Source organism: Leptinotarsa decemlineata, unplaced genomic scaffold (assembly GCF_025532065.1).
Source record: "Leptinotarsa decemlineata unplaced genomic scaffold, Ldec_3_MD MMD2_P_RNA_scaffold_9, whole genome shotgun sequence".
Classification (NCBI taxonomy): domain Eukaryota; kingdom Metazoa; phylum Arthropoda; class Insecta; order Coleoptera; family Chrysomelidae; genus Leptinotarsa; species Leptinotarsa decemlineata.
The window spans coordinates 2,769,326-2,793,813 of NW_027412536.1; the positions used below are offsets into that span (position 1 = coordinate 2,769,326).

Sequence of the window (24,488 nt, forward strand, 5' to 3'; positions counted from 1 at the left end):
CAATTGATATTTCTCTATGATATTTTGCGGTAGGTAGGTGCATATGTCTTGAAGAAAATGTTTCAAGTCTGCTTCAATTATTAACTCACAGAACTCATCCAAATTTCTACTCCCATATGAATATTTATGACATACTTCTCACTAAGCTCCAAAAGTTTTCGCACCTCTTCAGCATCGTAACATACACTCAAATCATAATTTGATGAATGTAGAGCATCAAAACTCAGATCAGCCATCTCCCAAGCCATTTTTCTTATGGCGGAATTCAAATCCACTGCTTCCGGCCACTCTTGGGCTGAATATTGCATCCACATATTTATAGAATGGTGAGTTCTGAAAATTCATAAATGGCATTCATTAGTTTGCAAATAATATAAAAAAAATACTCACTTGAAATCTGACTATGTCTATGAAGTGACCAAGTTGATACATATTTTATATTAATCTACCATATTTTCACTATTTACAAAAAAAAAAATTCATAATTTCAAAATGTTCAATCTAAAACATTGAATTTCATCAATGATCGGGTTTTAGCACCAGGATAATCCTGCGAACTTTGACCCATATAAGTAAGTGTGAATTTGGCTTTGGATGAATTCACTTCACGAATGAAGTCTTCTGGTAATTGCTCTGTGACACGTTTTGGAAGCCATGCTTTAAAAGGAGTATCACTTTCCTCATCCAATAAAACTACTTGAATTGATTTACCATATCGTGTGGACATTTTTTCAATTTTATATTCTTTATCAATAACCAGAGCGTTTATAGGTTTCTGCTCTAAAGCTTCACTTTGTTGAATTATAGAAAAATTAATTTTTTCAATGTCAAATTTCAAATTATCCATATTCATAAATATAGTGAAATTACGGTTAATTAAAATAAAATATATATTCACCTCACTGACGAAAACGCCCTCTCGGATGGGTTGATACTCGTTGTCTTCACTTTGGAATTCGACAAATACTTCTGTTTACCTATTTGGGTATTTTAGAGTGTCTAAACTGAATGTGGAAGCATGATATTCTGAAGTTATATAGGAATTACCAACAAGGGAGGGGGCAACGCCGAACCCCACTGTTCAAGGTTATATTCTGTGCACGTCACGATTTCATTCAAGGTCAACATGCAATGCCACAGAGCAAGCTCAAGGTAGTCGAAGTGTCGAACGTCAAGGTCAAACCCCACACTCAAGGTCAAACACCGCATTCAATCTCATACTATGTGTACGACGTTCAAGGTTAGGTGACATCATACGATATTCTGAACTTATATAGGAATTACCAACAAGGGAGGGGACAACGCCGAACGACCACTGTTTAAGGTTATATTCTGTACACGTCACGATTTCATTCAAGGTCAACATTCAATGCCATGGAGCAAGTTCAAGGTAGTCGAAGTGTCGAACGTCAAGGTCACCCCCCACACTCAAGGTCAAACACCGCATTCAAGCTCATACTACGTGTACGACGTTCAAGGTTAGGCGACGTCATTCAAGGTCGTGTGACGTCTCAAGGTCAAAAGGGGTGGGGGGAAGCGTTCAGTCGGCATTAGCACCCTACTTTTGGCCCTTCTACGCTTTCGTAGTTTTAATATTTGATAAACGGGTTATTTGGGCTACTTTATTTATTGTTACACAGAACCCACGACAGAAAGTTCCGTACACCACAGTAGCGACGAGGTGTATAATAATAAACTGAACGGAATCACATGATAGGTTAAACAGAAACTCATTGAACAAGACGTCTGTTTACACATAAAATGGCGATGTCGTATATAGGCTGTTTAACCTTTCAGTAGTCGCGCGATTTTTTGTAACAAGTTTATTCGCGCAGTGTCTCTGAGACCGGGGTCCGTAATTTTTTTTTCAACAGTTTTTTTTTCATGTGAATGTTCAATGAGGCATAAATAACTTAATTAAATGATGTTTAATGAGTTTTGAGTTGATTTTTTTTTCTCGTGTGTTAAAGGACAACTGAAAAAAGGATCTGAAAAATATAACATTTTATTGAAATACATAAATGAAAGAAAATAAAAAAAAATCTAAGAAAATATAAAAAGAAACGAATATTCTTAATCACATTTGACACGTGTAGCACTAAAACATGCAATTATTCAACCTCCATCGGGGGTTGTTTACACCCTGAACATAGTGGTGTAACATGTTCCAAACATATATATTTCCTACAAAGATAACAAAAAAATCTTGTTTTTCTATTTTTTCGCCATCCACATTCCTCACATTGACCTGGTGGAATATTGACTTCAACAGCAGTTGATTCTACGCCTGTGATTTCTTGCGTAGGCGAAGCTTCAGTATCCGTGGAAGACCTGTCAAACATGCCCGTGCAGCTGAATGAGGTTTAATCAGATCATTTGCTAAATCGCGTAAAAAATTTCTTCTCAAAATGTTGATGGTCGGATTATTTGCACAAAAAAATACTTGGGAATTAATGTCCCCTATATTCAGCATCAAATAATAAACGACCATCGGCCATCGCCTGGTCCCTCTAGCACAATTGTACGAAGCACAGAGTTTGTCCACGGTATCTACGCCTCCTTTGGTCTTGTTATAGTCTGTTATCATAACTGGTTTATTTAGATTATTTGTACTTTCATCGATCTCATATTCTTTATGATAACTAGAAACCAGTAGTATATTTTTATTCTTTATGGGTAAATAGGAGACTAAAGTACAGTTTGGTCTGAATCCAAACATACTGGAGTGTGGTGGTCTAGGAACTGGTTTTGTAAATTGCAATGGCAGGCCTCTTCTATTTTTCTTTATTGTACCATATGAAGTTAATTTGAAATTTATTTGTAACTTGTCAACAAGAGGAATCGACATAAACCAGTTGTCCATAGTTACGTTTCTTCCACTGCCTGATATGTGACTGCACATCCTGGTAACTACATCTTCTGAAGCATTGGATACTTTATATATTCCCTCAGGTTGTGTACCAACGTAAACCTCCAGATTGCTTGTGTAAAACATTTTTGCATCGCACAAGGCAAATAATTTTATACCATATTTTGTTGGTTTTTTTGGCATATATTGGCGAAAGTCACATCTTCCGCGAAAAGCTGGAAGCATTTCATCTATAGTTACGAACTCAGAATGCTGATACCCTTTTACACAATGGGATACAAAGAGGTCAAATATCTTACGAATTGGTGGCAATTTATCCAACGCTCTTCTCTCTAGTCTAGTCTCAACATTGTCAAAATTTATATTTCTCAATAAAAATCTAAATCTTTGTAAAGACATCGTCAAATAAAAGATTTCAATTCCGTATCCATCTTTTCTCCTTAGATCTTCTAGGTTCAATTTATTTCCTTTCATAATTCCAGCCATATAAATTAATCCCAACAAAGCACGAATTTCAGTGACATCAGTTTCATTTGCATCTCTTTCCCTCGTATATTTAGTTTTTATTTTTTCTATAAAAAGGTTAATGCACATAACAGTTTCCGAAAGAATTTCTTCAGTGAAAAAGTGGTTCCACATTTCTGAGGGTCGCTTTAAAAGCCTTGTTGATTGTGTGGGGCCAGGTAGACGTTTTATAATATTTTCTTGTCGTGTTCTAATTGCTGTCCTTGGAGGTTTATGCTTTTTCCAATAAGTGTTGTCTTTAGCTGTAACAAAAAGTACCAAACGTAAGATAAAAAAAATATAGTTAATTTTTGTTACCTATAAAAGATGGACCTGTCATCTGGTAGTTATCATTATTTTCATCAGCATTGTCAATATCTTGTTCGGAGTCACTACTATGTTCAGTGACTTCCTCGTGATCGGATTCATCTATGTCAGATTCATCGAATGGGACTTCAGCATCATTAGTTTCCAAATCATCTGATAATGTTTCCTCCAATAACCGTTGCAAACGTTCCTGTTCTTTTTCATAAGAGGCCATGGCTAGAAAAGTGAAACAATGAAATAAATAACAAAAAAATAAAGATTTCAGTTACTTACTTCACCCGTAAAAATTGTCACGCGAGTGGTCGCGCCGGACTGGGACACCGGTTTAATTTTTGTAGTCCGATACACAAACTCCACAACGATCAAACTTATACTGTTGATTCGTTCCTTCCGTCGCTACAGCTACTGCGAAAGATGCGCCGGTTCTCCCACCATCTCCCTCGAATTGCTCAAATAGCTCAAAACCCGGTCTCGTAGACAGGTACGCGACTACTGGAAGGTTAAGGGTTTTTAATCCAAGTGAATGTGATTGGAGAATCTATAAAGGACAATTAGAGCAATATTTTTCAATAAACGGAATAAAGAAGGAAGAAAGACAACGTAGGCTATTGTTAAATATTTGCAACGAAACGGCATATCAGCTAATAAATAGTTTATGTTTTCCGAACAAACCGTCAGAGAAACCATTCAAAGAATTGATAGCGCTATTTGACAAGTATTTCACACCAGCTAAGTTAGTTTTTCCAGATCGAGAAATATTTTATTACGCTTCGAAAAATAAAGATAAAACGGTACCAGAATGGGCAGTCCGAATAAGACAGCAGGAAAATGCGACTTCAAAGATGAACTCTCAGTTGTAATGCGAGATTCACAGGGGACAGGCTTTTTGAAGAAAAAAGGGAAAATTTCACATTCGAGAAAGCCATCGAAATAGCTTTGGTGCAGTCAAAGAAGTCAAAAGGTAGTCATTAAAAGTGAAGCCCGCCCAGAGCAGGAAGTTTATCACTTAGGGAGTAGGAAGTATTCAGGTTCAACAGGAGAAAGGAGGTTGGAAAGCAGTAGCCGTCCTCCGCAGCGAGGTAGGAGCAACTTCAGCAAGACGTCCGTCCCGACGGCAGCAGGAACAGAAAGAAGTGTGTGGTAAAGTACATCCACCACCATGCAGGTACAGAAATTGTACAGAAATTGTACATATATTGCAGTAAAATGTCCTAAGTTTAAAAGTAGTTCTATATCTGGATTTAGAAATAATAGAAATAATTATTTAGAATCATCTGATGAAGTTTTTGATTTATACAATCTCAATCAGAATTTGAAAAATTTTCAACCCATTATGGTAGATGTTATTATTAATGATATTTATTTTGAATATGAGTTAGATACTGGCGCCTCTGTGTCGGTGATTTCAAAAGAATTCAAAAATGCTCATTTTTTCAATATTCCATCAGAAAACACTCAGAAAGTATCAAGATCTTATGATGGAAAAATTATTAACCCTTTGGGAAAAATACTTGTATATATTATCTATAAAAACAAGAGTCAGAACTATTCTCCTGGAAAACTGTTTTAATAGTAGGTACTCAGGATTATTTAAGTACTTCAATTAAGCCGATTTAGATCTGATTTTATTTCATCTGATATGTGAAGCTCATGTTAATACATAATATTTGTTTTTTGACTGATTATTGTAATGTTCAAAATTATCTTTCATTTTATTCACAATTTATGATTCAATATTTTTAACTTGTGACTAGTTTTTTTTTCTATGTATATTTTAACTGACTTGCAACAAACGTTCAAATGTAAAATTGTCAAATAAATATATCTATCTATCAATCTATCATGAATGACAATTTATATTTATACGTTGTAGATAAAGGAGGGCCCCCATTGTTAGGTAGAGACTTTTTCAGTAAATTTCAATTGTCAGTTAATAATTTAGAAACAGATTATGCAGAGTATTTTCAAAAATAATTTCCATCCGTCCTGAATTCAGAGATAGGTTGTTTCAATAAGGGTTGTATTAGCTTAACTTTGAAAAAGGGAGCTCAGCCGAAATTTTTCAAAGCACGTACGCTGCTATTCGCACTAAAAGAAAAAGTTGAGGCTGAAATTGATAGACTAGTTGAAACACAAATTTTATCACCGGTAGAATACAGTGAATATGGAACACTAATAGTTCCCATAATAAAACCAAATGGATCAATTAGGTTATGCGGTGATTACAAAATAACATTAAATCCAGATCTAGAAATCGACAAATTTCCTTTACCACGTATAGAAGAGTTATTTGCTAAATTACTCGATATTGAAAAAACGGTAAAAATTGCAAATCGTGTTCATGTTTAAGAAATAATCCCCCTAAAGCCAAATTGATAAATTGGAAACACCCAAATAATTGTTGAGAAAGAATCCATATAGATTATCTAGGCCCAACAAAAAATATATTTTTGTGGCAAAAGATGCTTTTTCAAAATGGTGTGAAGCTTTCATCGTGAGTGAAATAACTTCAACGTGTAAAATACAAATTTTAAGGAGTCTTTTGCACGATTTGGCATTCCTCGCATTTTAATTTCAGATAACGCGTCATATTCCGTTTCTTCAAAATTTCAAAATTCAAAGTAATGGTGAAATAAAACAAAGTCCACTTTTTCATCCCGCTACGAATGGCCTGGCTGAAAATTCAGTAAAAACGATTAAAAAAATCTTCAGTAAAAAGTGTACATTCAGGTATTTCCGATTTGGATTTATTGTTGAATCGATTTTTGATGGATTACAGAAATACTCCACACTGTACTACTGGTATAAGTCCCGCGGAGATAATGATTGGTCGTAAAACTCGTACTAAGCTAGATTTGTTATTGCCAGAAACGAAAAAGGGGAAAGACGAAAAGAAGTTTTCTTAGAAAAGTGGTTGAAAGTTTGAAACGTCAAAAAAAGTATTATGGGGGAAAAAGAGTAAAAACTTTCTGTAGAGGAGATATAGTATCAGTTGAAGATTATAGAGAAGTGAAAACAAAATGGATTAAAGGAAATATTGAGAAGAAAATTGGTCCCCGAACATATTTAGTTTGTATACCAGATATAAAAAAAAACTTGGCACCGGCATCTGAATCAAATTTTAGAGTATAGTGGAATGAGTAGTGAGAGTGAACGTTTAGAAACTAATCATAATAACGATCATCTGGAAAGTGATGAAAATGAACAATTAGCTTTATCAGATTTCTTTAGATCACCTGAAACCCAAACTGAAACTGAAAATGACACAACAGAAACTATGATCCGTAGGGGTACTCGTCAACGTGAACCTCCAGAAAGATTGGAACATTAGTTGTATCATTTTCAAGATCAAAAAGGGGGAGAAATACAATATATATATATATATATATATATATATATATATATATATATATATATATATATATATATATATATATATATATATATATATATATATGTATATGTATATATATATATATATATATTTATATATTTATATATATATATATATATATATATATATATATATATATATATATATATATATATATATATATAAAATCGAGAAAGGTTAATGCAGTCAAGCTGCTGGAAAATAATTCCATAAAAATCAAAATATGAATAGATAAGTACTCTCTGATCATTCCCATATTGATTTCAATTTAAGAACCACCACATAGTTAAAAATAAGATTTGGAAATTCCGAATGACTGCGATGCCTAGAAAAAAATGTATTCGAGGTCAAAGGTCAAAAATCTCCTGGTATTTCGCGATTTTCAGAAAAACGGTGAGTTTTATCATAAAATAACCTCCTATAAAAATTGTAGATCATAAAATTCTCTACAAAAAATGTATCAATACTTTTTTTCTCAAAGCCACCGTTTCGGAAATTCGACGAGTCAAAAAGTTGTAGAAGTTGTAATCGTCATTATATGCATAAGTATGCCACGTATATACATCTCTGAAGTTGTAATTTAAGTAAAAATAGTTTTCTATTGGTATACATAAGTATAAATATAAGAATATCAGGTAGAAAGAAATCCAGTCCCTTAATTTGTACGCTAGTGTAACCTTGAGCCAACATCTGTCTCCCTGTTCAATTGTGCTGCTGTAGAACAACGTCGTCGAATTTTAGCAACATCTTCATCTTCCGATATTCTATTTGATGAACTTAGGACAGTTTCTACCAGTCAACAGAAATTTCTTGCAAATTCTCACAACAAATCTCGGATCATTTCAATGTTGAAGGATAAATTTATTGGTGAAAATATATTGGTTAAACAGGCTAATAACGATACCGACGTACTGATTATTGAAACAGCTATAGAGCAATTTAATTTGACAAATACAACTATCATTGTTGGTGTGAAGATGTAGACTTACTCTTACTTCTTACTGCTCGAACTCCACCAGAAAAAACTATTTTCTTTCTAAAGCCAGGAAAAGCTCAAAATCAAACCGAAATATATTCGTCAAAAAGTTTATCTACTTTTGCAAAGAATCAAAATCTTGTACTATTTTTACACGCAATAACTGGCTGTGATACGACGTCTGCATTTTACGGGAGGGGTAAAACAACAGTCTTCAAAATGTTTGAAAAACAAAATTTAGTTCAATGTGCTGAAGTTTTCAAAAAAAGTAATTCGACTCAACAAGAAATTATCACCAACGGGATTCAGTTTCTTCTTTCTATGTACAAAGCTCCGAAAAAAACTACCTGCTTAGATAAGTATCGATATGCATGTTTCGTAAAAAACACTGAAAGTAAGAAACAGGTGCAATTAGCTTGTCTTCCTCCAACCTTAGTTGTTGCTCATCAACATCTTTTCTGGGTATATTACCATGTTCAAATGTGGCTTGGTTATCAGCTAGACCCAAAAGACTGGGGTTGGAAGTTGGTCGACAATGCATGAGAACCTATTCAGACTTTACTCCTACCTGCGCCGGAAAAACTGCTGAACACAATTTTTTGCAACTGTAAAAAGGGATGCAGGGCTAAATGTGGTTGTGAAAAAGTTGGACTGTTGTGTTCTCTGGCATGTACACATTGTCAAGGCCAGTCATGTTCTAATGTTGAATCACCAATAGTGGAGGATTCATTTGATACCAACGAGGAAACATCATCACTCTTGACGCAGTTTACCTACACCCAGGATGAATATCAACAAGAAGAAGACCAAGAAGAAGAACGACAAGAAAAAGTATTTGAAGGTTGTGACTCAGATGAATACATTTTTAATTTTTTTTAATTTCAATCGCTTTTATAATTTCCAACCCTTCCTAATATATTTTATTATGAAAGTTTTCAATTTGACAGAATCACAACAGACATGTGGAATAGGCCTACCGGGGAAACCACGTTAAAAAAAACGCGCTAAGTACACTACCTCATAGGTGGCGTGGAAACGTGTGCATATAATGACGATTACAACTTTTACAACTTTTTGACTCGTCGTATCTCAGAAATGGTGGATCTAAGAAAAAAAAGTAATGATACATTTTTGTAGAGAATTTTATGATCTACAATTTTTATCTAAAGTTATTTTATGATAAAACTTACCGTTTTCCTGAAAATCGCGAAAAACCAATTCGAGATTTTTGACCTTTGACCTCGAATAATTTTTTTTCCAGGCATCGCAATCTTTCGGAATTTTAAAATCTTATGTTTGACTATGTTTTGAACAATTACACGTGTTTGCAGCTTTTTGTAAATGTATGTACCTTCCAATGTCTAGATTGACCGGATTATCATTGATCGATCCATTCATGAATTAATTCTCATCTCAGATCACCACAATTTGTTTTATCTGTACAAATTAGCCTATTCATTATATTTGTTCGAATTTATTTATATTTTCTTATTAAAATATTTTGCCCGTGCTTTCTTCAATATTTTCATAGTCCGAAACACTAACATTCACCAAGAACCACAATCGTACAAAAGTTCACATTTTTTATGTATCGTTATAACCTGCACCATCCCTCAGGTCTTGGATGACACATTACTACTCTTCGCGAGTCTATTTGTTTCCCAATAATACGATTTTTTATCTTAAAATTTCCTTAATTTTCTCTAAGTTTCTGCAAATGCCCTGATTTTCTATTGTTGTTACAACGCTATTCTGTGAAAAGCCCTCTATTATCAACCCTAGATCCTAAAGACGATTTGATCGCGTTTATAGAGTTTCTCTCCAGTTCCTCCTATAGTGATTGTGATATTATGTATAGCGCAGTCATCTATGCAGTGTTTATCATTACTTGCCTACTCCCAATAACTACATTTGAGAGTACGTAACACCGTCCATGCAGGTCTATATTCAAGTCTATTTAACAAATTTTTTGGGGATTGGAGATGACCCATATAGTTTTCTGGGTTAACATATTTGAGTGCATGTTTCTTTCACCAGTGAATTTCTTTAGGTCATACTTCCATTGTCTAATACATAAAATGATTTGAAATCACTGAAAAAACCAATACAATTGAGAATTAAAATGGGTAGCTGGAAAATAACATTTTATCAAGCAAAAAACCTGAAATGAACTTACAATAATATGATATGCTTAATATGATTAATATTTCTCAGCTAATCATTTTAATTTTCAATTTTATTGATTTTTTCAGGGATTTCCAATCATTTTATATCATATTAGAGAGAATGTAAGTAATTAAATTCACCATGAAACATTGTCAATAACCTTCAAACAAACCGTTCTTTCACCATTAATAAACTGATAAATTAACAAACTGCTTATTACGTGTGCAACTCAACTTAAAAAGTGTTATCCTGAGAGACATCACCTACTTTCTCAGAAATTGAATTTCATTCCAAATTATTTCATATTATTATACCAGTATTGAATATTTTGGTATGAAAAAAATTGAATTGACATATAAAATAAAATGGATATTTGGAACGTTACAATTTTCTTAATTTGGTTATGTACAGTTTCTTCACGTAGTGAGCATTCTTCTACTACCGTTGATAAGTGAATGACTGCAGTTATTTGTAGCTTGTTTGTATATTTTGTTTTAACATCTTATTGAACACTCAACACCCTTTATAATTTCACAGAGTATGAACACTTTTGAAAGGTGAGAAACGTGTCACTGTCAACTAATCATCTCATTTTTTTGTTACTTTTTCTTTAATTTTTGTTGATGCTCAACGATAAACAAGATATCACCTCTGCCCAATCTCGATTTACTGAATCTGTGAAGAAAGATAGTCAAACGATTATCAGAAAATTTATCACTTCAGCCATCTATGTCGAAAAACCAATAATGCCTCCTTTGAGGAAGAAAAGTCCGATTTCTACTACAAATTTTGGTGATGGAGACTATACTTCTAGAACAGTCGTCACAGATAGGTCAGTGAAAAGGTGTACTTGCATATCTTCCCCAAAAAACTGCCCTTGCCATTTTTTCGATGAGAAATCCGCCCCAGATGCTTCTTGTGATTCGTCATCTTCAAGTAGTGATGTAGGTAGTCAAATAACAGTAAAATCAAAAAAAAATGTAAATGATAGTGAGATGAAACTTTCCCTGACATCCCTGCACACAAACAGAACCGACCGAACAGTCGATATTGACCCAAAGGAGAAAGAAGAGATAATAAAAAACTGGCTTAAGAAGAAAGACCTTGAGAAAAGAAAAAAAGATTTGGAGAAAGCTAAACTCATAGAAGCTAAAGAGAAAGAGAAGGAGCAAATGTTAGAAAAAGAGAGGGGGAATTTTAAAAAATGGTTGACCAGAAAAAAACTCGAAGAAGAAAAAATTGAAAGAGAAAAAATGCGGAAGGAGGAGGAGAAGAAGATGAAAGAGGCTGAAAATGAAAAGAAAAAAATAGTAAACGAGAATTCATACCAAGCATGGTTGAGAAAAAAGAAAAGAGCTGAACTAGGTACGTTCAATCAAATCAAATACTATTTCAATGAAACGGGGTTTTATCTTTATTATCATGGCAACATATATCTAGGAATAGGAATGAATTAATCCAATTTAACAATGAAAAATTAAAGGAATTTCTAAATTTCTCAAGAGAGAGCTGTTATCTTGAAAACCTTTTAAAATATTATTCTATAGGGCGCATCATAGCTGTTAACTTGACTTGACTTGAATGTGATACTTTTATATCGTTTTGTAACATGTATCACATGTTAAGTAATACAAGCTACAATCGAATGGAATTTTAAAAAATCTGGAAAATATTTTTTTATTCTGTTATAAAATTTATAAGAGTTACTAAACATCTTTAATAACAACGTGCATTAGCATTTTTGACAGAGTTATTGAAAGTGACAAAAGTGGCACAAGCATTTACGTGGAGATGGAAAAAATAAAGATCAACTATGGATTTTCAAATATTGCTACATTTCTGGTTTTGAAAATAAGTGATAAACTTTTTGGTTGCCTTCCTTCTTAAAATCATGCTTTTAATAATTGACATAAATAAAACACAACATGAAAATGTTTCAACATGATACCTGTATTAGATTATTCAGAATTGTCGTATATTTCACCAGATATCTCCTTTATATAGAGTTTCGAATGTTCCAGTATTAATGCTAGAAGGGTAGAAAATAATCGAAGGCGGATTTATTGGGTGTAATTAAACCCTCGACATCAACTCTCTTTGTTAACCTAATCTCCAAGAATTTTTATCGACATATCATTATTTTATCACAGATATTCTCAATCAACATAATTTATAATTCTCAGTAGTTGTTTACAGCTGATTCTCGGCCTCCCCCCACCACTATGACGTATTAATTGCTTTTTTTATTGGTTGTTGTTTGGTGAAGTTTTTTTGTTGTGCAGTGAAGTCAAGGCATTGTGACCTTGAAGTGTCTGGTGCATGGATCGTTCAGATTTTTTTTTCATATGAGATTTTGTGTGTTTATGTGTGTGTGTAGGAGAATGCACGGTACAGGGTTTCATCATGTGCTTGTTTGTCTATGTACAAACATACGTCTGCATACTTCGAAGATCCTCCAAGTAATAAATGCTCCATCGGTGTTAGGGCACCAAGTTAGTAGTGGAGTGACGTCACAGCAATAACCGTTCAACGGCTAGAGAGCGACATGTTCACTCCACGACGTGTGGCAGAGTAATGCGTATTCATCGGTCTGCCCTCACCTCTCCTGAAGCGATGAAGGTTCGCTCTAGCCCCGCTATCGATGGTGACACAACGGCAGCCGAGGACTGTTTGCCTAGCGTCTACCCTCTCCGAGACCGCAACGACCACTGCTTGCTCGTACCGGCAACTGTTATCGCATCAAGTTGGGAGATGGGCTTGGCTGTGACGTCAGGCATCTCTAGTGGATAGCAACTAGCAATGTGAATCTTTCACGGTTTCATGGTGGGGGTGACTCACACTGTTTAATATAAAAGAAATGCCTGGCACACTATGAAATCAGTAGACGAATATATCTGCAGCAGTTAGCAATTGGTAGAGTGTTATTCAGTTCGTAATAGAAGGAAGACGGTGAGTGTATTTGTCTGTTGGAAATTGTTTATATTTTCATATATATTTTCATCATGTCCGTTTCAAAAGTAGACTTGAATAAAATTAATAATTTGATTGTACAGGAGGTTGAAATACTAGAGCAAAAGGCCTTATCATCATTGCCAATTGATGAAGTGTACATAATTAAAAATATGTCAACTTATTCTACACGATTTGGTAAATCAATTTTATTAACTTTGCAAGATGTGAGCAATGATAAATTATTTAAAACATGGCTACCAAAACGTATTTCGTTGCAATTCAGTGATGACGATATATCTTGTATCAACTCATCAGGTGGTAAATATACGATGATGTATTTAGGACAGAGCCAACAAAGTTTTGCTGGCATGAAAACGCGATCTCTAGTCAAATTCAATATGATTGAATAATAGTAATAATTTATAGTGAATTTCTTTAGGTCATAGCTTACAAAGTTTTTTTTTGGTGTGAAAACGATAACTCTAGTCAAATTCAATATGATTGAATAATAATAGTAATTATAATGAATTTCTTATTGTTTTATTAATATTCATATATTAGATGATAATTATATGGAAATATAAACATTACTAACTTAGTTGAATACACTCACTTTGTAACTACAAGTAAAATGGGAATGTGAGTATTATATCACTGAAAAATTGGAGGTTGCTTATTGTTTTTTTTTTGTTCGATTTCAGTTCCACCATTTAAAGATGTGGATGCAGTACGCAAGTCAAGATTGGGTCGATATTGTAGATCTCAAATCATCGGTTCAACATTTGTCGTCTAAATTGAAGGTGTTGGGTGATGGAGCCGAACATGCAAGCGTTTATGATATGAGTGTATGCTATGATGAAAAACAAATCGAATTATGCCTTCGTGATGCTGAGAACTATTGGAGTGGTGCAGAAGTTTGCAACAAATTTTTGGATAATGAATTGGAATTGTGGCAACTTTGTGAGGTTATGATTGAACTGAACCTAAGAAGATTCCTGTATAGCCTCCAACCATACTTGCCAGAATGGATTATTCATCACTTTGAATTGAATGATGAAAATCGAGAGGAAATTGAAGATGGTCGCGAAAATGATGATTATGAGGAAGAAGTTATTTTAGATAGTCTGTATGTTCCTGTGAATCATAAATAATGTCAAATAAAAAACTTTGTATTATTTTCATGTTTTATTTATTTAAATCTGATGAAATACAATAGAAAATGATTACAAAACAATAAATATGATATAAAATACAATACATGATATAAGTCAGTTACAAATAAAAAAAAAAGATCATAAAACAGTACATGATAGAGTAAAAAAAAGTGTCAATATCTGCTATGAACTGAACCATCCAATGCATTGTATGTTAAAACTGTATCATGCAAAATTAATGCATATACTTTAGTGTTGTCTGGAAACTTGGTCTTCCTCGTCTCAAACTCAATCTTTATATCAATAGTTGATGATTTTGTTGCATTCGGTTGATGGGAACAATCGATGACGAATAGTGGATTCTCTCTAAATTGTCCAATGTCCATCAGAGGTTCACTCATATCTTTATCATAATAACTTCGCTGGAAACTCTCAAAAGCATAATAAGCAGGAGCATCAAGTTTTTTATCGAAATTCAAATTCCAACGCTCATATGGATAAACTTCAGAATTCAAGTATACTCGAATACTATTGATATCAGCAGTTGTGAATTTTGTAATATCTTGTGTTCTATCTTCAGATGTGGTAGTACTTTGGAATGCGATGATGACAAAACGAGGAGTTTCCAATGCGTTAGTTGTTTTGATGGCCCATATGTCTGAAGAAGTCCCACGTAATGATGGTAGTTCATAGAGGTCCCACATACGATACGCCAACTTGATTTTGGCATTCAGACCGCTTTTGTTTATTCTACTCAAAAGTTTGAGCTTGTGTTTATCATCTGGTACAATATGCCTTATTTTCCATTCGATTTTATTTATTTCCAAATCAGCATCAACCTCACCTATATATGAGTTTTTGAATGATCGAGCGATAATCAAAATCAATTCCTGTTTGGCATTCAAGATACTTTTGTTGTAATCTTCAGCAAAACCCATCAAATATTTCAGTGGTAGTTTTCCACTAAAAACATGACTGTTTGTATCCAAGATATCTTGCTTCAATTGTGAAAGTCCCCAACCAGATGTCAATAATGTGTTAGCATGAGATTGTCCAAATGATATCATGGTTTTCATTGTAGATGTTATCCCAGGTTTTCTAACAACAGCCACTTGTTCACCTCCCATTTCATAACGAATTTCGTCAAAGAGAAATGCAATTGCATTATTCGAGAGATAGCATGTTTTCGCTACATCTTTGGGGGTGAATTTACCTTCTATGTAAATGAAGCTCTCGGCAATATCTAGTATAACATCTTGATTATTGATTGCAATTCTGATTTCATCCGAATTCCTGAATAGCGGTGATCCATAGGGCTTATATGTGTGCTCATGTAAACTTATGAGAGAATGATCGAGCACTGGTTCATTGAATATATTCAACTTTTCATTGTTTGTTTCGAGCACCATTGTTATTTTCTCACTTTCAATCCAATCGATTTCAAAAATTTAAGATCACTCACAGACAGAGCGTTATGTGCTAACTGTTTAGCATACACTTGTGGAATGAGCTTCTTTTTATGCACACCTTTCTTTTTGATAGTGCAACTCGTTTGGGATTGTTCAATGCGATTTTGTCTATTATAAATGAAACCCATAACAACAGTTATTCGATTTTCTTCAATTCCAAAATAATGAAAATCTCTTCTTCACTTCCAAAATCGATAAGGTTATTTTTTTCATCCAAAATACGCACTGTAATGTTGTGAATCAATTGACGACCTTCTGGACTGACAGGCATATATATAATACTGTGTGGTTCTTTAGTAAGATTGTAGCCAGGTTCAACATCAATATCGAATGAGAAAAGAATGTGGGATTCTTCACCATTTATATATGAACCAGATATTATATTGCAATCTAAGCGGATAAGTCTCACAGTTGTAATGTTTATTGGTAATGATGATTCATGTATCTGATTTGGTGGAAATATTTCATGAGCGAACCCCATCATTTCTGCTATTGAATTTGGATGTGTCAGATCAATTTCATATTTGGATCGCATTTCACATTTGAATGTATTATTATTGGCGTGAAGATAGAAAATATCATCTGCAACGACATCATTTGGTTTTTTATCATGAAACAATCTGAACATGATATGTTTCTGTATGACGGCATTGATCTCTTCTATTTCATAAGCACCACATGGAATTTCAATTGTCAACTTTTGGGGTATCGATGAGTTGTCATTACTGATTCTAAAACTAACTAAGTTATTAGCTTCAGTTATATTATTGATTGTATTGCATCCATAGAATCCCAAAAGTCCTAATCCATAACGACTGTTCCTATCCAATTCAATTGGTGGAAAAAAATCCGCACTCAAGACACTTGTCCCGACAGCTTGTAGCTCGAACTTTCGTGACATGACTGATGAATATTTTGAAACACATTTCAATTTATTATTGTACACAGCAACAGCACATTTGAGACAATTTACACTTTTTGGAAGGTGTTGTATTGTAATAAGTATCATTTTTATTGATACCAATATTCACATCCTCTATATTACAAATACAACACATAGATTTCCGAGGTATAGGACCGTCATTAACATCCGATTCTGAATTTTGATCGTGGTGGTGGTGCTCATAACAATATCTATGTTTCATTATATCGATGTCATCTTGCAGATGCTTAGGCAACTTTTCCCAAACATATGCAATCTCATGTGCAACACATGCAAGTATCACTTCCTTAGGCATATTTGCAAGCATCACTTTATCCATTTTTTTCAAGGTACCATATTTTGAAAACATTCTAAGTGAAAACCCCATTCCCTTGATAGCCTCCCGATCCAGTTTTGGTGTTGAATCCATTTTTATTTGGAAAATTATTTAGAGAGAAACTGCAAGCACAAGTGACCACAGAGAACTGTATTAAATTTCTGTTGTCGATCATAGTTATATTTGATTTTTACATTCGAACATTTTCGAAAGAATCGAGTCAATTCCAATGGTGGGGGTAGATCTCCAAAACTATCGAAATATGTGACTTCTTTCCCACATTTTTTATATGCCACCCAATGTGTTCCTGGTCCACTTATTCCATCTAAATTAACAATAGCTGTCTCGTTTTGTTTTGGACCTGAAGATGGTAATCTATCACGCATAAAAACACCACGAAAATGTGGAATTTTCATTTTTTGTGCATAATAACTGAGATCGAGATCAGTAAGAGGCCTCTGAGGTAGGGGTTCAATTAGTTTTTTGTTTTGTTTGTGGCTTTGTATGGTTTTAAATATAGTCCTAAACCTTTACGGTATGGTTTGAGATATATTCCACTTCCGCGTTTGCCTAATGCTACAGCCTCCATGGTTTTATTGTGACGATTGGCTTCCATTAAAGCCGCTCTGCTGGCTTTTGCCGAATTCACGGCCTTGGTAATACCAGCAGCAGCTCCCGCCAAACTTCCTAGTGCGGATAGTCCAGCAAAAATTGGTATCAATGGTAAAAGTCCACCGATCTTGGGAACAGGAATTATGCGTGGTGTGCGGATTTTCTTCTTTCCACCGGCAGCTTTAAGGTATTTACGTGCCGCCTGCAATGCCACAGTGATAGCTTTTTTGCTATTATTCGTCACAAATTGATTCCCACCAGCTTTCTTCAATACATTTCGCACTTTATGGACTATCCCAGCACCAAATGCAACTTTTTTAATTTTATTTTTCTTCGTTTGTTTCCTCTTACATTTTTTCTTATTGGTACTACAACCCATGCCCATATGTCTTTTCGCTTTCATAATGTTCTTTGTCGGCTAAATGTCTTGCTGCAAGATCGGATGGATGCTTAGAATATTGAATATCGTGTTTTTTGCATTCAATATCTAATTTATTGATTCCAGGGTCGTTACGAGCTAAACGTTGTTTCAATTTTGTACCCGGTCCACAGTATTGATAACCTCCGGTAGATGTAATTCGAAAGGAAGTTTGTTTATTAAATCATTAACAAAACCACAACCTCTTTTAATTTTACGATCACTTTCAATACGTCCGTATCGTTTGATGGTACACATTGAAATGAATAAGCTAATAACATTTATATAGTCTCCAACCACGGCACGATGCGCATTGTAAAACAGAAAGAAAAGTTTGCTGTAGATAATCTAGATGAGAAATTTGGTTGTGGATTGAATGGACAAAGGGTATTCAGACATGGTCCACTACTTCCATCATCAGTTCGAGGACTCATTATAGGACCTTCAAATTGTGGAAAGACGAATGCAATGATATCACTATTAACACATCCACAAGGACTGAGATTTAGAAATGTGTATCTCTATTCGAAATCACTCAATCAACCTAAATATCAGTACTTGCGAAGTGTTTTGGAACCTATAAAAGGATTAGGTTTTTATACATTCAGCAATAATGCAGAAATAGTGGAACCCTCCGACGCTAAGCCTAATTCTGTTTTCATTTTCGATGATGTGATATGTGAAAAGCAAGATATTATTAGATCATATTTCTGTATGGGACGTCATAAGGATGTTGATTGTTTTTATCTAGCACAGACATATTCACGGGTACCCAAACAGTTAGTGCGTGACAATACCAATTTCATTATAATGTTCAAACAAGATGAGACGAATTTACATCACATTTATTCAGATCATGTTTCACCCGATGTAACATTCAAACAATTCCAATTGATGTGTGTTAAATGCTGGGAGGACCAATATGGATTTCTAGTCATTGATAAGGATAGAAAAATAGATGAAGGTAGATATCGCAAAGGATTCGATAGTTTTATATACCCATGATCTTGTTTTTGGAACTTATTCGATCACTGAATATTGTAGTGGTCACTTCACCAACGAATTAAGCTTTAATTCAAAAAAAAAGGGCATTATGAATACAAAAAAAGATCCTGAAAATAAAAACAATGAAATAAATTTGAAACGTCAACTAGTAGAGACAACAGAAGCTGTCAGGCAGAAATTCAACTCTATCAAGAATGATAATATTGAAAATCGTACGACACTTGAAAGATTGTATGAGCCCATAATGAAACCATTGAATGTTTTATCATCAAACGCTACTTCTAAATCACCAGTGTTATCACCAAATCATGGAACTGTTCAATCTACTTCAAATTATCCCATGAGTACTCCAATAGGAAGAAAACAATCTTTTGGTAGTGTATCATCTGTGAATAGTGACACGAGCACACTTCAAGACGATATGAGAACAACTCTATTCGAAACACCATCATCGTCCCACATCGATTCCTCGGATCCTGACATCTCACCTGTTATGAATGAAAGTGGTGAAGATGTTTTGATGAAACATTTGAATAATATAAAATCTAGAAATCCAGCATATGATGGAACATTTGGCGTACGTATGGATCCAATTACACAAAAGCTGAAAATGGGAAGTCTAGTGGTAAATTTCAAAGATGGAAACATTTCATTTTGGGATGCTAATAAAGTGAAAAAATATGAATGCGCAGGTAGTCCAGAATTGTATGATATGATTTTTTTGAAGAATCCACAAGATGTTGATAATGAAGAAACTCGTCAAGTATATTCCAAAATATTGAAAATAACGAATGCTCCATATAAACAATATCATCTGAAGAATGGTTTTAAAAATACAAATTCTAAAAAATTTCGTGAAGTTATCAAACCTCTATTAGACTCACGACAATATCCAATAAGAAGTAGAAGTAAAATTGGTGGAGCACTCAAACGAGTGAAAATGGAGAAAATATATAATTCTAAACCTGTGAATTATGTGTACTGGAATTCACCGAAAGAGTTAGTTGCTCGCCTACGACTATTGGTAGCTTCAAAGTCAGCCGGACATACCGGACATGATAATGAAATAATTTCAATAATTGAAGAATTACGTGAAGAAGGTATAATATATTAACATATTCACATGTAATGATCACTGTCACATCATCATTCAATGCAGTAACATTATCACCTTTTCTCTTTAATCATATTGAAATAGAATGACTAATGAAATAAGTGATGTCAAACGACAAGTTGTTAATGAATTACATAAACCTGCAAGACGTAATTTTCGTAGAAGAATAACCACCATCAAAGGTTTTGCAGATCTATGGCAAATAGATTTAGCTGAACTGCAACCTTATGCAAAAAGTAATGAAGGATACCGATATATACTTGTAGTGATAGATTGTTACTCCAAATATCTGTGGACTGTAGCAGTTAAAGATAAAACAGGTAGTACAGTAACTAATGCAATGAAACATGTACTGAAAGAAGCCAAATACTCCCCCAAACACATACAAAGCGATCAAGGGAAAGAATTTTTCAATAAAAGCTTCTCATCTCTCATGCGAGAATATAATATCAATCATTATTCAACATTTAGCACAAAGAAGGCAGCTATAGCAGAAAGAGTGATTCGTACAATAAAGGCATGGCTCTACAAGGAATTTTCGATGAGAGGTCACCACAAATGGCTTGATATTCTTCCAATTATAACTAGTAGATATAATAATAAAGTTCATCGTACAATAGGTATGGCACCCATCAATGTTGATTCAACAACAAAATTAAAATTCAAGGGTATCAATGGAATTGGAGGAAGACAAAGTAAACCCAAATTCCAATTAAATGATATTGTACGTATAAGTAAATACAAACATATTTTTGAAAAGTCTTACACTGCGAATTTTACCACGGAGCTATTCAAGATTGTTAAAATTAATAAAACCATCCCAACGACTTATAATCTTGAAGATATGAATGAACAGCCGATTAGAGGATGTTTTTACGAAGAAGAGTTATTACGAACCGAGAATCCTGACGTATATCTGATTGAGAAGGTGTTGAAGAGAAGAAAAAATAAAGTATATGTAAAGTGGTTAGGCCTTCCTAGCGAACAAAATTCTTGGATTGATGAATCAAATATGGTTTAAATGTATATAATAGTGACTTTTATGAATAAAGTAATATTAAAGTTCATTATTGTTTTCATTTCAATTATAAGTATGTGAACTGAAAAATATTGCAGCGGTAAACATTGCCCCAGCCATTCGCAATGTTCTGTGTATACCAAACCAAATTAATTGTATACTCCATTCCCGCTTATATTTTTCAACTCACGATATTGAAAACACATTATCATTCCCAAAACTAATCGCCGTCACTTTGAAATGCAGTATCCAACTCTTTTTGCCAATTATCTCTCACTGATAATGCTGTCTCATAAAGCTTAGTCGACTCCTCAAGCTCAGCCTGAGCTTGCATTCTCGAACGTTGATGGAATTGCTTATCTTTACCAATTTTTGAACGGAGTTCATCAGCATCTTTAGACATTCTAGCCAATTCAACCTTCGCTAATGCAATCTTGGCATCTAATGCTTCAAGAGTTTCATTATTAGCATTAATAGCTCGCTCACTCTTTTCAAGTTCAGCAATAGTCATCTGTGCCTTTACAAGACGGCATTTTGCTTTCCTTTTCATTTCCCCAAACCGATGGAGGGGGCTGAAAGAAGATAGCGGTTCAGCTTTCAAATCACTCTTCATTTCTTTAGGAGTACCTTTTGGCTTCCTCTTCGATCTGTCACTTTTCGTTGCGGGTTTTTTCTGTCGCACAACACTTTTGGATTCTTTCTTTTCTTTAAAGTCAGTGACAATCGATGAAGATGCCTTAGTAACCTTCCTCTTGATTGTTCTAGATTTCTTATCAACACCAAGAGGAAGGGTAGATGAAGAGTGTTTGAGTGATGATAATTGCGAAACGATCGGATTTTCAATAATAATTTGCTCATTTGGTTCTGGCACATCTGCAAAGTTAACGAAGTCGTTAATATCAAAATCATTTATCGAATCTTGACTCGATAAATGTAATACTGGAATATTTTCAAAATCAGTCTGATCGATATCAACAAGTGGTGAACCATCTTCAGCAATCAATAGCGGCATAGAGCTCATGATTATTAAGGTCTGAGGAATGATATGTGATAGCAATAGAATGTGGATAGGAAAGGTGATGATGTTACTGAGACCTCACCATTTATAGAAGAAAATAAACTAGCGCATGCGCTCTTTCATCAACTGGCACATGCGCTCTCTCACTAAACTATTCACGCATGTAACAATCTTTGTCATTTAAGAGGAAAACTTTGTGTTGCATGCATGTATTTTTAAATGTTAGAAAATAATACAAATAAATTCAAAATATATATATTTATTAATAATAGAGGACAATAACGATAATAAAAAATGAAAAATGTTAATATGTCTCTGTGGATGTGGAACGTTCTTTGACTCTATTCCTCAATAGTTGTTGCTCGTGCGTCAAACACCAACATTGAAAAAAATGGATTCTCCTATTGGGGTAGAGTTGACCAACCTTCTCACACAGATCCCAAGTACTTCTACATGCATTGCATACATGATTCCAACAATTCATGGAATATGTATCACAACGCAATCAACGTTGCAGTGGAGTTGGAACGGCAGCACAGGTACCACAAATATTTCTACAGATACCTATATTGTTAAATATTATAGGTTCGGAACACTTCAGACACTGTAACTGTTGTTGACGATAATCCGATTTTGTTCGCTTCGGTGGATGAGAAGGAGGCGATAGTTGAATCCGCAACACGCAATCACTACACATACCAGTACATGGATTGATTGAATCCTTAGGTCTACTTATTTGACAAAAGTAGCACACAATAGCCCCTGCAATCATCATTGGGTAGACACACACTTTTGGTTTTTCATTCCACTCTTTTGGAAACGGCATTTTACTAATTCGATTAGAAATATTAAGAGATGACTTACAGAAACTCTGAATGCTCTCTCCTATACCTACGATCTCTATTTATACGAATCAACATCATGTGGAAGTATAGTGGGATAACTTCTCCTACTATTCCACTCTAAACGAGTCAAGTGGGAGTCGCATCACCTCCTATATAAGTTGACTTGCAAACCTAGAGTTCATTCATTCACTCTCTACAACTGTGAGCAAACAACAACAAGATGAATTCTGCAAAAATAAATGCTGCATTAAATAGAATAGCTGCTGTTGATGAAAACAATTGGATAGACGAATCAGATGATGAGGATGTCAATGTTCCGCTAGAGGAAGTGATAGTTGAAGCAGAAGATGTTGGAGTCGATGAAGATGAGATAGACGAAGTTGAAAACGAGGCCAACCAAAGCGACGAAGATGATGACGTGATGGAGTTTGAGAGGGTCATGGATGAAGAAGGAGATGATGAAGGGATAGAAGCTGACACAACTGAAGGTGATGGTGCTATGAGGATCGGTATGCGAACACTCAATGTCAGTGAGACACTGGAAGATCCCTTGGATTTGTATTGTGCATTGGATGCATACGTATTGATCAGCACAATAGATGGAGAGAACAAAAAACTATGTTGGTGCTGCTTTCGGTTTTATTCGCATAGAAACAATAATGGAGGGTGGTATGCCCATGTCAACACCCACAACACTGTCTCAATTATGGAAATGGGACAGAATTGGTGTGAAGCTTGCGAGAGGCCACTAACAAACTTCACCCGAGTATCTACATGTATTATATGTAATAATGTCCAACCTGTGGCACAATAACCGTGGACCTACTGGTCAAAAAAAAAACAACAGCCCTTTTCAGGGCTACATTATTCACACAAACAGTAGTTAGTTGTATTAGTATTCATAGATTATGTGACAAATGAATACTTTGACTAATAAAAGTCTAAGTTGGAAATTTGTTAGTCTTTGAATATCTATACATTATATGACAAATAAATTACTACTTTGACTGAAAAGTCGAAATTTGGAATTTGATAGCCATTGAATATCTATGCATATGATGAGTACTACTTTAAATGAAAGTTGAAGTTGGCATTTGTCAATCATTCATATGCATATAATGATGAATACTTTCACATACATATATTTCGTTTGAGATTATAATGTTAACATAATGTTAACAATGGTATGAATCTGTTTCTGTTTGAAAGTATAATGGTAGCTCTGAAAAGAGCTATTTTTTTTATTGTTTCAGTCTTTAATTGTAGCCCTGAAAAGGGCTGTTATTTTTTTATTAATCCATGCAATGATATGGACTAACGCTCCTCATCATCAGAAACAATAATTATGGTATCGTCATCTGAATCAGATGATATACTAATGATATCAT

The 24,488-nt window shown here is 34.3% G+C and overlaps 2 protein-coding genes across 3 annotated transcripts in view; one reads left to right on the plus strand and one right to left on the minus strand.

The window, feature by feature from the left end:
* Window positions 1-2,104: 2,104 nt before the first annotated feature.
* Window positions 2,105-4,198, minus strand: LOC111516601 (piggyBac transposable element-derived protein 4). Of its 2 annotated transcripts, XM_074170424.1 has the most exons (3): window positions 3,974-4,198; window positions 3,692-3,916; window positions 2,105-3,636 (listed from the first exon to the last, which is right to left on the minus strand). In XM_074170424.1, the coding sequence occupies exons 2-3, from the start codon at window positions 3,912-3,914 to the stop codon at window positions 2,282-2,284; spliced, it is 1,578 nt and encodes a 525-aa protein (XP_074026525.1). In that variant the 5' UTR covers window positions 3,915-3,916; window positions 3,974-4,198; the 3' UTR covers window positions 2,105-2,281. The 2 variants fall into 2 exon arrangements, with proteins under 2 accessions (XP_074026525.1, XP_023028517.2); XM_023172749.2 differs by having other exon boundaries at window positions 3,692-4,198.
* Window positions 4,199-10,774: 6,576 nt separating this feature from the next.
* Window positions 10,775-24,488, plus strand: part of LOC111514384 (pyridoxine/pyridoxamine 5'-phosphate oxidase-like) — a 63,419-nt gene continuing 49,705 nt past the window's right edge. The window contains exon 1 of the mRNA XM_074170425.1: window positions 10,775-11,601. Within this exon, the coding sequence (XP_074026526.1) occupies window positions 10,860-11,601 (742 nt within the window). The 5' untranslated portion in view covers window positions 10,775-10,859. The remainder of the gene's footprint in view (window positions 11,602-24,488) is intronic.